The sequence below is a fragment of the Homarus americanus genome, unplaced genomic scaffold (genome assembly GCF_018991925.1).
Source record: "Homarus americanus isolate GMGI-L3 unplaced genomic scaffold, GMGI_Hamer_2.0 scaffold25860, whole genome shotgun sequence".
Classification (NCBI taxonomy): domain Eukaryota; kingdom Metazoa; phylum Arthropoda; class Malacostraca; order Decapoda; family Nephropidae; genus Homarus; species Homarus americanus.
In genome coordinates this window covers 969,605-987,917 of record NW_024724693.1, presented here as the reverse complement: position 1 = coordinate 987,917, position 18,313 = coordinate 969,605, and the positions used below count along the sequence as shown (strand labels likewise).

The following is an 18,313-nucleotide window of genomic DNA, read 5'->3' as shown; positions in this document are numbered from 1 at the left end:
TCACAGGAACATGCAGGCAACATCAGGATCAATTGATCACAGGAACATGCAGGCAACATCAGGATCAGGTGATCACAGGAACATGCAGCCAACAGAGAAAGTGTTAGGAAGGTACTACTGCCTGGGAAGATATTGGAAGCATAATGTGTTGTCTAATGGTAGACCCTGCTGACATATGGCATCACGAATATTGTGACCAAGTCCCAGGTTGCTTATCTGTCTTTCTGCCTCATTTACACACAATTGCAGGATCTTGTAGTGGATTTCTCCCCTACAAACGCTGTTTGTCGCTGAGTAGCCGACCCCGCGAATTCCCCAGTGTATGCCTCGTGGTCTGGGTCAACCAGCGCCGCCATACATGACGGAGGTCAACTACTAAGCCACGCCTATCCCCGCTATTTAAGACCTGACCTCGTGGTGATCTCTCTCTTTCTACCTACACCAACCAGCCAGCAACACCTCCGCCTGCCTGGCGGCCCTCGCTCCCGCCGGCGAACATGGCGACCCACAAGCTGGTCCTCCTGTGAGCATCTCACCAACCAGCTCTCTCTACATCACGCTTGTAACCATGCTGCTTTCCCAGCACCAAGCTGCATTGTACATCCAATACAACATGTATACAGAGAGCACATTGTGAGTTTCCTTTCTCCATCCCATCCTGAGTGAACACCAAATGATCCATTACCCCACAAATGGTGACCCCGGAGTGACACTCACAGGATGGAGGAGAAAGAACAAACTACCATACCCCACAATCTCAATTGTTTCTCTTACAATTGACAACACAACATGCTATACATAGAGTATTTCTCACTATTGATTAGTATTTTTCTTTTCTTTATCATTATTACAGTGTTGTTATTATTATTATTATCTTTTACTTATTATAAATTTTATTTACTATGAATTACTATTATTAAATTTTCGCCCCCCGAGGTCCCAATGTGGGTCAGTGACCTGTGCCCGGGTGGGCTAATCCCCTTAAAAAAAAAAAATTGTGTATAAGTTGAGCCTGGATATTATGACAATTACAATCCTTAAAGAGGCAGGCAAATGACACTAAACTATTTATATATAGGCAACATAAAATGGAAAAAAAAGCAGCAACCATTTTATTTATAAAATTCAAAAATTTAATACATATCTAAACCTTTTTATTAACAGTGGAGTGGGCACCTTTTATTTTGTACATTGTGCCATTATTCTTCTGTGCTGGAAAAATGAACAAATGTAGTGTGAGTGTGATAGAAAAAAGTCAATTGGTTTTCACTACACATCACGCCCTTTGACACAAATACTTGTTTGTTAACATATACTACCAATAAAGTACCAGTAGTACATTATCCAAATACTTGTTCCTTTTAGGGAGAACTAAAACTTGTCACGTACGTTAGCTTAACGGTACAGTACCATAATTCTCACTAACTAATGGTAGGGACAGTGCAACAAATTCCTTCATTTTATTTGGTACATTGTGCACTTTCAATTTTTCCATTATTCTTCAAAAGAAATAAACATACATACAGTTGTGTTTATACCCGAGAAAAAAAAGTATTATTACCTCACACATCATAATTTTCTCTTCACATAAATACATGTACCAGTGGGATAGTTACACCATATACATTTTCTATATTATTTTCCTTTGAAGGGGAACAAAAAAAATTTCACTAAATAAAAGTAGGTACAGACAAAACACTAAAATCAGGCATAATTCAACATTTGGGGCATTATTTCACTCACATGACAAAAAAGGCAAATATAGATATACTTATGACATTTTGCGTGAGCATCCGACCTCTAGTGATAAGACTGGAAATAATAATTGCACTGTGGAGTCGAATTTGTGTACTATAAGGTGGGGGTGACTTCAGACACGAGGTGACTTGTACCAGATTCAGAAAACAAATTGGAGGTGACAGCTTGTGAAGAGTTACAGCAAGCAAAGTTTTCTTGGTAGTATAAAAGTGTTGCCCTTTTATGTAGTTTTCACAAGTGAGCCTCATTTGCTATTTTAAAGTGCAAGTAATAAATAGAAGTCAATGATCAAAATCCATTTTTCCAACAAAATTTCAATTGTTGCAAAACTCTCTGTGGCAGGAGCCTCCGTACCAGAGTAGAGTACAAACATAGAGTAATATAGCTGGTGAAAAATATTAGAAACTTGAAGGTTTAAAAACAATCTGTGGTGCTTCATATATCCTGTATACCTGAAAATGTGACTTGAATGGAGGAGGTTCACCTTAAAATTGTCTTCCACTTGTGACAGTTTTTGTTAATTTACTGTTTCAGGAGATGAAATGTGTGAGGTTAATGAATAAGATACAGTATTACAATAATGTACATTTAGAAGAACCCCATTTAGTTAATAGGGAGTCATTGGGATTAATGGAAATTGTTGGCTATAGATCACTAGTGGGCTAGGTCTGATTTGTCTTATTTTCAGACTTCACTTTTGTTTCCTTCTGTATACAGTTGTGTTCACAGTAGAGTCATACTGTTAAAGGAAAATACGTGTACAGTATAAGGCAGGTAAATATAACTCCTCTACCTGAAAAAAAAAAAGTCTGAAAAACAGTATTTGTTTGAGCACTGAGACGAGTTTCTTTGGCAGCCAATTGTAGTAAGTTTTGTTTTGCTGTCTCTGGTAATGTACTGATATAGTCAAAAACAATGAGCCCCAAATGTAAAAAATATATACAGTTGTACCCCGATTTACGCAGTCAATTGAACCCACAGGGTACCGCGTAAAGTGAAAACCGCTTAAAGTGAACAACAGAACATATGGGATTAATTCCAATAGAGACTGGCCCGACCCCCAAACTCCACTTTTTGACAACACACAACTATGTTGTAGTAAAAATATTATCTTAACTTTATGATGGTATGCACACACAATTAATAATTAAGAGAAATATCAATAATATTAGGTTTTTTAACACTTACATTAGTAGAAAAGATGGCTGGGCACACGGGGATGGGGGGTTGGTTCCGAGGCAGAGGGCAGATTATTGGCCCTCACCTGTATCACTTGCAGGGCCTCTTTGTCAAACCCCTCAAAGTCCATATAAGTCCATATCCTCACTATCACTGACTTAGGCCGGCTGTGGTGGGTGGCGGGTGAAGAACTCGGTAATGTTTTGATGACTGGGCGACCTTGTGCGCATCCTGCCCGCGCCGCTTCCCGCGTATATGAGTAGATGCACCGCGGAAAGTGAAAGTTCGGTTCTGGCGAGGCACCACTTATATGAGAAATCGCGGAAAGTGAAACCTCGGAAAGCGGGGTAATATTGTATATATATTTTTAAGCAATTTTCGTGGGAACAATACTGTACCTCTAAACATATGTATTGATCATATATTATTACTAAAGCAGTACAGTGCAGCAGGCATGGGCAACCCACGGCCTGCAGAGTGATCGATAAATTCTGTTTAATGTGGCCTGCGGTTCAGGTAGATGCAGCCACTTTATGGTGTGTAAAGCAATATTTATTGGAAGAAAAATCTTCACACACACAATTCATTACTGTTTCATCACCAAAGAGTAAGCAACTCTAAAATGTAACAGTGAAATAAATATATATAGTCAACAATATAAACATTTTAACTTGAGTGAGTTTATGGGTCAAGTTTGGCGCTGTCTGTTTGATGGATTAGCTGCTATGTGGCAGTGGGTCACTTGGGAATTAACTAAGGTTGGGTAAGTCCAAGTGGGGTCACTGGGGTCCTAATCAGACAAGAATAAATAGAAAGAACAAACAGCCAGGCATGAAGGGTGAAGCACTATAGAGAGAGAGAGTCTGTCAACAAGGAAGAAACCTCTACCTTTGACTACTGCCCGTGACCCCACTTGGACTTTACCAACCTTAGTTAATTCCCAAGTGACCCACTGCCACATAGCAGCTAATCCATCAAACAGACAGCGCCAAACTTGGCCCATAAACTCACACAAGTTAAAATATATATGTACACTGTATAAATAGTTTAATGTAAAATAAATACATGTGTCTATAGGTTGTTTCATTGTAGTTCCTCATGCACCAAGATTAACATTGACATTATTCTGGTGGGTGTGTCTCATGAGACAAATGCTCTAACTGTAGGAAAATCAACGTATTCACAGGCTGCTTCACCCAAGAAATGCCAAGAAACATTAATGTATTACTTCAAATATTATTATGATGGATTTGTTTCATAAATGGGAAGAAGACTGTGAACTGAAAATATCGTAAGGTGGACGTGATGATAAACTGCTTCACTGTCCATGCTAGTACAATATTAACATTACTTTTGGAAATAAATTTTGGTGGGTTGGCTTGCAAAAAAATACCTAAATCGTAATGCGGTCCATGACAGGAAAGGTTGCCCATGCCTGGCTCCTGAATGTACCTGAACCTGCCCCAGTGTTGGTCAAGTCTGGTCTTGAAAGAGTTCACACTCGGTGTCATCACAACACTTTCTGGCAGATTGTTCAAAGAGTTCACAACCTTCACTCCGAAAATGTTACCCTCACAGTTTTCTGGACTTGTCGCTTCTTCAACCTTGAGCTGTGACCCCTTGTGGGGCGAGCGTCCGCCAGCTTCAGGTGTGGACCCTCGACTCACAAGTGCCATCCGAGATATTTATACACTTCAATTAGATCACCCCTTGCCCGTCTGTAGTATAAGCTAGGCAATTGCAGGCATTCTAATCTCCCAGGGTAGCTGAGGTGCCGTAGTGCAGGCACCAGTCTGGTGGGCCTCCTTTGGACAGTTTCTAGCACATCTCGGGGACCAGACGGGGAAGCAACTCGCTCTTAAAGATCGTTACGAAGGCTGGATCTTAAAGATATCTGAACGACCTTCTTACAAGACCTACTAATTTAGTCGCTTGATTCACCTTCTCACACTGGCCCAAAAACTTTAGATACAGTAGAGGTAATAACTGTACAGTAATATATGGAAGGATTATTGATATCACATTTTAAGATTGGTTAAACTACTTTGTTTCCAGTGAGAGAAATTAGTTATTTTTTAATTGAAAATATACAGAACATTTGCAAAACTACTTGCATTATATCATTCTGAGGGACTGTCTTTACTTATGATTGTGAAAACTTAATCCCTTATGTTGTAAAAGTGAACAGTTTCAACTTTTGAGTCGAATCATTTTACGGCCATTTTCCACGCAGCTCTCCATGCAGTCTCTTATTATTAGGTTCGTAACTCGTAATTATTATATGGTACATCTGCAGTTTTTCAACCTTCGGACTAGACATTGTAACCAACTCTCAAGTTGTTTAATGCCAGGCTGCCCTCATAATCCAGACTGTTGACGGAAAATACGATATACAGTACAGTATAATTTGTCCCCCATTTATACAAGCCACAGTGATTGATAATAATCACCTGTTTCATCCCATCATTTTGTCCAATTTTCTTTCCAATGCTCCTTGAAAGGTAGAGGGTCTTAGTGAGCAAGACCTGCCCAATCAACATCTCCATGATAAGGTTTACCTCCGCCTGCTACAAACTGTGATCACCTTGCTATTCTTCCTTCAATTCCTGGCTGGTGGCCATTGAGAGCAGACGCATCACACCAGCATTCTATGTTTCTGTAAATGCCAAGTGTTGAGGCCTCTTGATACACATACATGATAGGCAGACGGAAGTGTAGCAGCTTTTGGTGTTATCATGTAAATAAAACATTACTTTTATAAGTAACATCTTAATTAACCTTGCAGAGTTTAAGTTAAACTATGTTGAGGTGGCAAGCCTGGCCCTGGGCATGTGACCACCTCAGTACACCCACTAAAAAATTATTCGGCACCCGTGTCATCTTGTATCACTCCGTAAGGGTGCCCAATAATTTTTTAGTGTATGTATCGTGCATGTATACATGTGTGTGTGTGTGTACAAGTATCATGTACACCCACTAAAAATTATTCGGCACCCTTACGGCGTGATCAAATATGAAACGGGTGCCCAATAATTTTTTAGTGGGTGTACAGTAGACCTCGGTCCACGGACTTTATGGCACTGTACTGTATTTTGTTTTTAATGATTTGCTTTGCACCCTCATGGGGTTTATCCTACAACACAGCGTAGGACACGAGTATATGTTGAGACACTTGCAGGCAATCATTTTTGTTTGGGAGTAAATTGGTAGAATAAATCTACAAATCCAGTTTCCTTGAGAAAAATAGCTGACTGGTACAGTACTTACTTTTGACTTTTATAACAAAGCATTTATAAAATCTTAAAGGGGATCTGTAGCCAATTAGGAACAGTGATAAATCTAATATCTGTAAAAGAGAAAAAGAAGCAACATGACTGCACAAAGATGATGAGGGATGGTATTAGTAGGAGTCTGTATAGTGAAATGTATTTGGTCTTTGTCACCCAAAACAAAGAAAGACTCCGATAAGACACATTATAAAAAATTGGGGTTGTGCAGAGTTTGTGTTATTACAGAAGGTAACTAGTACGGCGTAACAACACTTTGAGGAGGATTAAGTGTAAGGCTCATCCCCTTGTGAGATGCCATTTGTGATTCAGTACAATACATATTCACCTCATGGAAGGGTCATGTTTGGTTTACAGGAAATTTGGCTTATGGATAGGGTCCAGGGACAGAACCTTTGGTACAGTATATCAACTAGCTGTTTAAAATAAAAAATAGGTGCAGCTTCTGAGGTCGTCATGTGGGGAGAATAGCAGCTGATGGCAAAGCAAGAGGAATATTACTGTAGGTACTTTGAACAAAGTGGAATTAAAATTGGCCAAGATAAAAGGAAGAATCCCAACACAAGGTGGAGGAGAAGTCTATATGCGAGTTGTAAGCAAAGAAGATATTAAAAAGGGACACGATATATAAAAAAGGTAGCCTGGAGGATTTGGCCATTACTGCACTGTACTTACCACCCAAGAGAGATGGGGCAACGCATATATTGTAGACAAAGGCAAAATAATATTTTTCAATCTTCATTTTCTATTATTAATAAGTATACTGTACATCGTGGAGTATTTTTAACCAAGTGACAGTGTAAAACATTGTATTTCAGTACAGTAACAGGTGTAATTAAAACAGTATAAAAATAAGAGTTCTATACAGCAGTGCATACCAGATATATATATATATATATATACTTGTATATATATATATATATATCATTTCTTCTTTCCTTGTGGTTATCAGCATATACCTAGATCACCTACAGTGATTTACTTGCATATATATATATATATATATATATATATATATATATATATATATATATATATATATATATATATATATATATATATATATATATACACAATGGTCCCTCAGTTAACAAACACAATTCCCATTGATTCAATGGGATAATTGGTTCCAGCTCACTGAAAAGTACATACAAAGTAAAAAAAAAATGCAGTAAAGTACACTTACTTTGAGGTGTGTATGTAGAAGGCTCCTGGTTGATGATGATGATGGGAATAAGAAGTGGGGGTGGAGAAGAAGGGAGAAGAGAAGGAAGTGGGGATGGAAGAGAAATCACCCCATGCTTCATGCCGTCATTTCACCCATAAAATTTTAAGTTCACTTGGTGTAATTCAAGATTATTTTCTTTAAATCAACACTGCACTGCACTATATGTTGTCAATATGTAAAATAAATTTCAGAATGACCAATAATTGTACTGACGCCTGTTTGGTGAGTTGAGTGGCTGTTTGGCGTGCATAAAACTAGTTTCCTATACTTCAATTATGTTTAATAATTGTTAAAACGACTAAAAATTTGAATATAAAACTTTTAAAATTATTGAAGAGTACAACCTTCTTGATATTTACTCAAATGGGAACGGGTTTAAGCCCTAGAACCGATTACTGTATTGGTGGACTAATATTCCAGCTGGTGAGCAAGCGAAAACATGTTGAGAAGAATTCGTAAGGAATTCGTTAACCGAGTGATCACTGTATATATTAGGACAACAACTCTATACAATAATCACTGCAATACATTTTGTTAAATCACAATTAACTTCATCATAATCTATGGTGTTTCATTTGGTGTAATATCTACATTTATTGTAAGTTCCACCTTTGGGTTACACCACATATCAATGAACTGCATCTCTGAAACACGTACAGGAATTGGACCATAAGGGAGCCAAAGTACCTGTTGTGGCATACCGTCATGAATAAACTTTATACTTCTAAGAAGTTGTTCTGCACTCACACCTCTTGATTTAAGACCTTGGACAAATTGTAGAGCCCCATCAGCTGAAAGACCAGACAAGCCAATTTTTCTGTATTTGTGGGTCAAGCGCGGGAGTAATTTTACAGAAGCCTCTACGTCACTATCACACACGTACGGCAGATATAGATCCAGTATTACATACCTAACTAGTGAAATGCTCAGCCGTCCTTCAAAGTCTCTGGTATCCATAAAAAGGATTAATTCTTCCACGGCATAATTTGAGTAAATAGGAAGTAAGAGAGCTTCTAAAGTCTTCTGATTTTGGACTGATAATGTTAATGTTTTTAAATTTGACATTTGAGATATGAAGTTGCATCCATCAGCACTAAGCATACCTGTTAGTTCATATATATTACACTGTGCTGATGGACCACACAGTATCTTTATGTACTCATCACATGTTTTATGGGGTGGAGTGAGGAGGTTGTAATAATTGAACATTATGTTAACCCAAATAGAATGTTGAGCAATTTGTTGTAAGAAGCACTTCAAACTGACAATATTGTCAGGGTCCTCTTCAAGGGTGATAATAATTATAGATGGCACAGTTTGCTGCATTAAAATATTGGCTGCCTTAACAGTTGTGTCAGTTACCCCCCAATTATCTGGTATATATTTACACACTTCTTTGATGAAGGTGTCAGAATATCCAGTATAGTGGATCACATCAAACCAGTTACAGTTTTGACATTGACTTAGAAATTTTGTGAGTGTTTCTGTTGCATCACGGTCTAACTGTTCCCGTGTAACCAAACTTGCCGTATATAATAACACTTCATAAAATCGATCTATTTGTTCCTTTTTTGTTAAGTCAACTTTCAGCAATTCTGCAAACTTTTTTTCATCATAGTTTTGTTGGAGCATGAGAGAACAGATGTGTTGGGCGGCAAAATAACACTGTTGTGTGCTGTGAATAAACTGATAGTAGGTATCTGTTAAGGATGAATTACCCACCATGCTACTAAGAAATGTTGAGAAACAGTCTGTATATGAAGGCAGTAAACACTGAAAATTATCCATCAATAATTTCTCATTATCTTTGTCAATTATGATAAATTTTTTATCAAGAATCATATTAAAGGCCACTCTGTACATAGCGCCGAGCCAGGTTTCAACACGAACCCGTGTCTCCGCCTCTGTTAGACTGCATTTCATCCTTAGTTTTTCCACTACATTTTTCAACTGCACATCTTGTATTGCACGGTAGAGGTGGGACAGCGGTGCACCGGCCTCGGTGTTCAGGTTTCCTTCCTTCCACAGTTTCACGGCCAATATGAATTTCAGAGGATTATTTAGCTCAACTTGGATGTCTCTCCTTAGGTGTTTGAAGTCATGTTTGAACTGTTCATATTGTTCAACATGATCTGCTGTGTCACTCATGTCTTGCTGTAATAGCCTTTTTAGAACAATATCTCGTCCATCTTCACTGAAGCCATAGAGAGTTACTTCACAAATCCTTTCCTCCGGTAGAATAATACTGGTTAACTCCACAGTGTGTTCAGGTCGAGTTGACACCAGAACAGTATGATCTGAATCTGTAATACTGAAGAGTCGCTTCAGAAGATCTTTTCCATCGGCAGAGGCTTCTTCAAACCCCTCTATAATCCATAATATCTTCAGAGATTTAAGAATGTTCATAACCTCGGTTCCTTCGCAATGACTCATGGTTCGAGGAAGCAGTTCGTCCTGCAATAGTCGCACCAGGTCTCGGGTGAACACGTCACGACACACAATTAACAGAACTAAGTCATATTCATTAAGATCTGTAATTCTGGTGTCATTCCTCAGCCAAAAGTTCTGGACTTGTCTGTAATGAAATAATACATCATCAGTGGATCATCACATTAAAGATGTACTGCACAATACAGTCTACTACTAAAGTCCATTCACCTCTCCCCCTGAACCACAAACCCAGAGATTCAGATCCTTGAACATGAAGCAATAGACAGATACATACAGCACTGTATTGTAGTACTGTACATTATTTTGTCCATAAATACTTTGGATTTGAGAGTCTGAATCTCGGGGTTTGTGGGTCAGGGGGAGAGGCAAATGGACTTTGTAGTAGTAATTGACTGTACAATACAATAATACTGTATACAATACAATATATAATGTATACTGTATACAATACAATATATAATGTATACTGTATACAATACAATATATAATGTATCAGAATATGAGATAATTATAAAGTGAAATAACTACACCATTAATCAGTATTTTGTGGACCCTCTCAAACCTGCTTGAATTATGTCCAATCTTTCCCTTGACCTTGCATTCTCTTTTTTTTTCTGATGGTTTTCACTGCAGTAGGCAATACAGTGGTCACTGAACCCTGTACGGGTGACTCCTGCCTCACTGACTCTGGATTGGCTGTTCAATATTACTGAACATAATCTAGTACGGTGGCTGAGGACGTAACCCGCAAAGTGTTAGAAAATTGAGTACCGTTGTGACTTTGTCCGAGCTATGAATGGTGCACGTGTTAAATGTCTACCCTGACGTACCCAAATGAAACTCAAGTATACTGACTATGAGCTGTGGAAATAATCCTCTGTTTGCATTATTGTACAGGTATTCAATAAAAAAATTTTAACGGTTCAAAGTTGTTTCATTTCAATGTGGATACCCTGTACAGTACTGTATACTGTACTGTAGTACAATGATTCCCATTCTTTAATGGGAAACACCGTATGTTCTCTACAAAAAATACACGCTTAGTCCCTGATGAGTTGTTCACTGTGTTCCCCTGAATTCCAGCTGCTTTGTTTATATGGGGTGAACACTGCTGACGTTACACTCAGGCATTGTCGGTAATATCAATACCTCCAATTTGTTTTCCTTTCAAATTCCATCAAACTTATCTTACAATGCTACAACTTGATTGTACATAATAAGCATACATTTACAGTGGTCCCTCGGTTAACGAACACAATTCGTTCCAGAAGGTCGTTCGTTAACCGAATCCATTGTTTCAATGGGATATTGGGTAATTGATTCCAGCTCACCGAAAAGTACATACAAAGTAAAAAAAAATGCAGTAAAGTACACTTACTTTGAGTTTTTGAGTTGGTTTCACTTTTCGATTTCACTTAAGAAAGTACAAGTTTGTGGGGATATACAATGTTTACTGCTTGCTCAGCCAATCAGCAGATGTGTCAATGTCACGCAGCAGTCGTGTGTCTGCGCTTACTCGTGTTTTCATCATAAATTTACATTTAGTTTTTTATTCTTCAATTCCAGGTTTGGTTTCTTTAATTTTATTTTCTCATGTTTGTTGGGTTAGGTTTACACAGCAAGGGTCCAGGGTGGCGACAGTCAGGAACTTCTGGTTAAGTGGGACATGTACAGTAGACCCTTGCCATTCACGGGTTTGAGATTCGCAGTAAGCAAATGGTGGCTGGCTTAGGAGCACGAGTCACCCTGTGCAGCATCTCGTGTTGTGCAGGTACTCTTAAAACTTTAGTGTTTCTGTGTTAAATGGCCCCTAAAAGACTGCCTAGTGTCAGTGCTATGGAGTGAAATGTAAAAGGCAGAAGTCAGTGATAAACCTGACAAAGAAACTTGAATTATTAGACAAGTTAAAGGAGGGGATCAGTGCTCTGTGGCTGGTCAGTTGTTTGGTATACAGTACAGTAGTGAACTAAGGCAGTATAAGTTGCTATTCATGGTTTTGCCAATTTGCGACATTCCTTGGAACCAAACCCCCACGAATAACAAGGGTTTACTGTACTGTATATTGATATTTGAGTTGTCAGGTTTGGTTTGCTCAGTTTTTAGCTTGGCTTAACCAACAATTTCCGTCCTTCAAAGCCCTGCTCACTTTGTATGATCAAAATTAACTTTCTTTTAGTGAAATTTAGAAGTTAAAAAAATATATAAATTTCTGACATAAATGCTCGCCATAGGGTACCTACTGTACTGTAGTCTTATTTTCTTTTGCTCTATCTCCCTATACTGTATATAATTCAAAATAGAGTTGCATGCATAGTTATAAAAATTAATACAATACAGTACTAGTATATATACAGTACAGTATTAAAGTTAATGCCAAATTCAATAGGATAATAAATTTGTAGTGAATATAGGTACGGTAGCTGTATTGGCGGACTGTGTTAAAGGGAAGGGTAGGGTAGGGTAGGGTAGGGTAGGGTAGGGTAGGGTAGGGTAGGGTAGGGTAGGGTAGGGTAGGGTAGGGTAGGGTAGGGTAGGTTAGGTTAGGTTAGGGTAGGTTAGGTTAGGTTAGGTTAGGTTAGGTTAGGTTAGGTTAGGTTAGGTTAGTCTAGTCTAGTCTAGTCTAGTCAGAAAGAAGGCCATCATAACACCTATCATTGTACTGTAGTCTATCCACCACACATGTACATTAGGCTGCCATAGCTACCATTAGACATAGACGTTTCACATACAGCTGCTGCACCTATATCCTGTGCCCAATAGATTTGCCTCCAAGCTTTACCCAGAGTGTACAGTACAGTCTACTCACTGACAAAGGTAGGTTTTGCCTGCCCCTGTGTCGCCTCGCATCAGGATCACCTTAGGCACCTTCCCATCCACACACCGCCACTTCAGCAACTGATCAGCAGATACATCCTCTGCTTGTGCCATACCTGTTGTGTTAACCGAGCGTTTTATTACAGGCATAACAAAGGTGCCAACCAAGTCTATAATGGTTCTTCTCTGCTCCTCTAATTCTTGTTTGGCTAACACAGTAAACTTTTGTGGTGAGATGCCAAAGGACGGCCTCATAGTTCTTATATGAGAACAATCATCCTTGATTTTGTCCGTGGTATCATTTATCTGCCGTAGCGTCCGGCCAGTGCGTAAACCTGCCTCTCGTATCACCCGGCACAAGAGGTCACACAATTCATCCAGATAAGTCTCCAGATCTTCTTCAGTCATGTGCACATAAGTCATTGGTTTATGACTTAATTTATTTCTCTTTTCCTTTATCTTGTAGAGCGTGTGTTCCAGGCTGAGCTGCTCCTCTGGTGTAGTGGGACAATTCCATATAGATGTTGGTTGTGTGTCTTCAGCAAGGTTACAGATGTGCTGGAGGAGTCTGTACAGGAGGGGAATATCCATTTTGGTAGGGCTGTCACCTCTGTCAAAGACTGCTCTTTCTATAGCCCCAATTCTGTTCATTCCACGGGGTGTCGCTCGCAGACACTGGCCGACGTAGGGAGGGTTGGGGCCGTGGTGGTGGTGGTAGAGCCAGAGGAAGCACCGACACACCTCTCTCTGGCCCACCACAAATATACTGTTCCAGTACTTGTGAAAATTAATATTAGCAAGTAACTTGTCCAAGTTTTGACCAGCCATGACTAAGTTACTAATACAGTACACGTAGTCTCTTCAAAACTTCTCACATGACAAACTTTATCTTTTGCACTGTTCAAGGTCAATGATAGTTTATTCCTTGATTTCATTATTAGTTAATGATCACTACACCACTCACAAACATTGTGTTACACTGTCATGTGTGTTCTTCACCAACACAGTGACAACAAAAATTCCAAAATTAAATGTTAAGTTATAAACTGTCACAAAGTTTGTTGTTTTGATTGAAAAGTTTGATGTTTTGTCACCTGGGGAAGACAATGTGGGCTGGGCTACACGTGGTGAAAGTTATTTACAATTACTGTACAAGTTCACTACATTGTGTAGGAGTCGTAGCGTCCCGCCCAATGTAATATTGGGCCAATGTTTTCAAAACTTGACAGTAGCGGTGGTGGACTGGGGGTGAGGCAGCGGTGGGGGACTGGGGGTGAGGCAGCGGTGGTGGACTGGGGGTGAGGTAGTGGTGGGAGGTGTCCTCACTTACCGCCGCCAGCCAGGGCTGTGGGCGCTAACTTTCCTAAAAGACTACATAATCAATGAATTACCTTTAAATATGATATGGTTTACTTTACCTTTTTTTTTGTTAACGTAAACCAATGTCCTAACAACGGTATTAATGCCCCCCACACATGGTGTAATATTTCTTGTAGAATTGTGGAATTCTGCAACACAGGAAACTGTAAACGGCTGGTCCCCTGTTGCACTGTGTAGCCACTGGAGGGAAGCCAAGTCAGTTCTTAAAATAATATGAATTCCTACCCTTATTTATCCAAAGCAATGTGCATTATAACCCCTCTATTCTTAATTCTTCACCCGTGACTCAAACATGGTTCTGAGAAGGAGAATACGGTAGCCTTAGAGATGATAGAAATTCACTTCATCCTAGGCAATACTGTACTATAATGATCTTGTCTGCATATATGTGTGTATAACATAGTTCATTTACCTCTAATATCACTCAAAAGTTATTCCTTTTACAATAACGTTCGCTTACTGACAATGAAGAGCCCTAAGAACTTAAGCTTGCACGGCTGATAACATTGACATCATCCAGTAGACACCATTATTAACACCACTGTCATATTCAGCTGGTTATGACAACATCTGAAGCATGAGTCAATGAGTGTCCCCCTACCCTCTCACCAGTATGTTCTGTACGTGTTCATGCCCAGTATGTTCTGTACGTGTTCATGCCCAGTATGTTCTGTACGTGTTCATGCCCAGTATGTTCTGTACGTGTTCATGCCCAGTATGTTCTGTACGTGTTCATGCCCAGTATGTTCTGTACGTGTTCATGCCCAGTATGTTCTGTACGTGTTCATGCCCAAACCATTAAATTGGCGCTTTTTCCGCTACACTGGTAACACTGCTGCAACTCAGCCTGGAGCAGTGTTACCAGATCTCTTTTGCCTCTTAATGACTTGTGAAGGAAATTTCTAATAATGTAAAATGCGTTTCTGAATACATGTATTATTAAAGCTGAATAAGTAAACATAAGATAATTGGTAGATACACAATTACGCATACATAAATAAAAAAGAAATACCTGTAAAGGGCTTTAGTATAAGACATAAGGATAAATGTGAAATTAAATATATATATATATATATATATGACATGACTATAACATCACACAACAATTAGAAGATTTTATTCATTTGACAAACTGACATATCCTAACTTTCCTAAGCACTAAAGTTTATATGAACTCTTTTAGTACATCATAAAACTTTATATACTTGAAAACAAGTTCTATTGTAGTTATTTGAAATGAAAATAATATAACTAACTTTTATATGAAAGAAACATATTATTTAACTTTGAAATATGGTAAACTGTACAGCTAATTCTATAAAAGAAACCGGAAGGAGCGCTCATACATCTACCCTGTGTCCTGATCAGCCCTCTGATTAGCAGTACTCTTAGGCAACTTGGCAAATTTGATACCACCATACAGTATATTTGATGTGCAGGAAGGTGATTGCTTGGGTCTTTAGGGTTAATACTAATTACTTCTTGCATGGGTGCTTTTAAAACTGAGGGCTTCAAGAAGCAGCTGAGGATCTGAATATGCAGCAGATTGCAGTCCTTGACTACATAATGAATCATTGCATGTGGGCTTTGGAAGATAACATTCAGTTTGTCTGTCATTGAAAGAATGTTTTCCAAGAACTGAAAGTAGAGATATGTGTGTATGGATTAGAAAGTTCCCTGTACAAAATATAATCAGAAGACCTATCCTCGGTATGAGCTAACTGGAAGTACAAATCCAAAGTTTTCCATTGATCCAAGATTCTCGTTACACATGCACTAGTGACAGCCAGCCTATGTTATGCAATTTCATAATACGCTGAGCTGGCATTGCATGAACTTGTAGCATGGCGTATGTGGCCAGTAGCCAAAGTTCTCTTTCTTATGTGTCTATTTTCTCTTTCTTAGGTCACATACTGTACAATAAAGGAGATCTCGCTGTAACACTGGCCTGAATAGATCTTTATTCAATATTGGTTCAGCGTGAACAATATACTGTATAGGCCTGCCCAGTACTTGTCAACAGTGCCTAACAGAGATGTGACCAATCGCCCAAGCGGCGGCTAACGAGCCGATCAGTGGTGAAGAGGACCGGCAGGGTCGATCACAGAGGTTGCACATGTGGAGGGCTACATCTAGTGCGGGAGGGGCGGCGGCAGCGTCTTTCCGGCGTTGGCGCTTGTCTACCTCGTTATGCAGTCGGGTTAACTCGAAAGTATTGACACCTTCTTGTGTGGCGCTCTCCAAGCGTTACGGTGTGGAGTAATCGTCTCCCAGGTGAGGGGGTCGATTTGGCACTATTTCAGGTTTGTCTTAAGACTATCCTTATACCTTTTCAGTTGCCAGCCAGCGTTACGTTTACTATTCATTAGGTGACTGTAAAGTAGCTGCTTTGGCAGTCTACTGTCGTCCATGCGGGTAACATGGCCAGTCCAGCGTAGTTGTTCATGGATAATGGTAGCCTCAATGCTCCTACAGTTGGTGTCAGCAAGAATACTGGCATTTGTTCTCTTGTCTTCCCAGTGCCTTGAGGTGCCTCCTGCATGTAACCCATGTCTCGCTGCCATATAGCAGGGTGGAGAGGACCACTGGCAAAGGCTTGAGGTGCACATCTGATCCGATGCTGAATCTCTTCATCGATGTTACGCGGTGGTGGGCAGGTGGAAGCCGTGATACCGGAAGTAGGTAACATTAGAGAGGGTAGTACCGTTAAGTTGGATGGATGGTGGAGGTGTGGCTGAACCAGGGGCAGGCCTCAAGGCCGAAGTGTGCATACGCATCTGCGTAGGTGTTCAGGATCTCCTCTAGGTCGCATTCAGTGTCAGCGACAAGGGTGAGGTCGTCTGCATACTGAAGTTCAGTAATGGAAGCTGCCGACACCTTTATTCCTGCCTGGAGTTGTCATATTGAAAAGACCCTTCATCCGGTACTTTATGTCCTTCCCGCTGGCTAAACTGGCACTGGCACGAGTAAGGAAGGCAGCCAAGAAGACGGAAAAGAGAGTTGGTGCCAGTACATACCCTTGTTTAATCCCCGTTTGGATGGGGAAGAACTCAGACTGGGTGCCGTTGTGCAGGACACTGCCGGGCAGTAGAGATCATTTCAGTGGTACCACGTGATGGTCTAAAGCCACATTGAGATTCTGGGAGGAAGTTTTCGGCTTCAGGAAGAAGTCTGTTTAGGAGAACTTGGGCGATAATCTTGCCAGCTACGGACAGCAGCGAGATCCCACGGTAGTTGCCACAGTCTGACCGGTCTCCCTGTTCTTATAAATATTGACGATGGAGGCGTCTTTAAGAGCTTGGGGGATTTCCTGCTTTTCCCATATATTCTCCAGGAGAGAGTGGAGATGGCTGGTAAGCAGAAGTCCTGCTTTATACACCTCGGCTGGGATTCCATCAGCCCTGAGGCTTTGTTAGTTTTCATCTGTTTGATGGCAGTAGCTACCTTATCTAGGGATGGGGATAGCTGAGGTGGGTCAACTCTGGATGCTGAGGGACCTGCTGGGTAGTCAGACATCCACATCGGTGTTTCGGTTGAGCAGGGAATGGTAGTGCTCTTTCCAGCACTGACGGATACCTTCATCGTCTCTAATTCGTATATATTAACGTAAACTCAGGTCACTAACGCAAGGAGACAACTTCAAGCTCACCAAGTTATCATGAAAAAATGAATATAAAGAAATACTTCTACACAGAGCCTGTGGAACAGTCTGCCAGCACAAGCCATTAAGCCGCCAACCCGCCTCTAGACAGTTGGTGTCAAGCTATCAACGTATCACAGGAGCCGCTAAGCTGGGAGCCTGTAGACGTGAGGTTTATTTGGTACAAATCCGTAAAGCTGAAAATCATAAGGTGAAATAGACTGGCCGGGGGGTGGGACTACAGATGATCTCAAATATAACAACGCCATAGGTGAAAATTAACAAGACTCTGTTAGTTATATTTTACTCGTCAGCGCCTGAATGTCAACACTGAACTATAAAAGTAATTGAACTATTTATAAACACTTTTCTACATTTGTCGTAAAGTCAACAAAACACCAAATTAGAAAAATAGTACAAATCCACTTTAACCAGTAAAAAAAAATGTTTATCACTTGACAAGTTGAGGAAATGCTAGTGCCTGTGTTGTGCGTTTGGACCACCTGGTAGGGCGAGGTGATTGATAAGGATGGGAACGAGAGATATGAAGAGATAATAACTCCTTAAACCAAGTGT

At 40.0% G+C, this 18,313-nt stretch overlaps 1 protein-coding gene across 1 annotated transcript; it reads right to left on the bottom strand.

The window, feature by feature from the left end:
- Nucleotides 1-7,808: 7,808 nt before the first annotated feature.
- LOC121864480 lies at nucleotides 7,809-14,018 on the bottom strand. The gene is made up of 2 exons (XM_042363508.1): nucleotides 12,710-14,018; nucleotides 7,809-10,027 (listed from the first exon to the last, which is right to left on the bottom strand). The coding sequence occupies exons 1-2, from the start codon at nucleotides 13,543-13,545 to the stop codon at nucleotides 8,014-8,016; spliced, it is 2,850 nt and encodes a 949-aa protein (XP_042219442.1). The 5' UTR covers nucleotides 13,546-14,018; the 3' UTR covers nucleotides 7,809-8,013.
- Nucleotides 14,019-18,313: the final 4,295 nt, after the last annotated feature.

What these genes read in the sequence shown, in the direction of transcription:
- LOC121864480 (XM_042363508.1), bottom strand. Translation starts at nt 13,545, where the DNA reads ATGGCTGGTCAAAACTTGGACAAGTTACTTGCTAATATTAATTTTCAC. An exon ending in GGCAAAACCTACCTTTGTCA is followed by an intron (nt 10,028 to 12,709) that starts GTGAGTAGACTG and finishes ATTTCATTACAG; the next exon opens with ACAAGTCCAGAACTTTTGGC.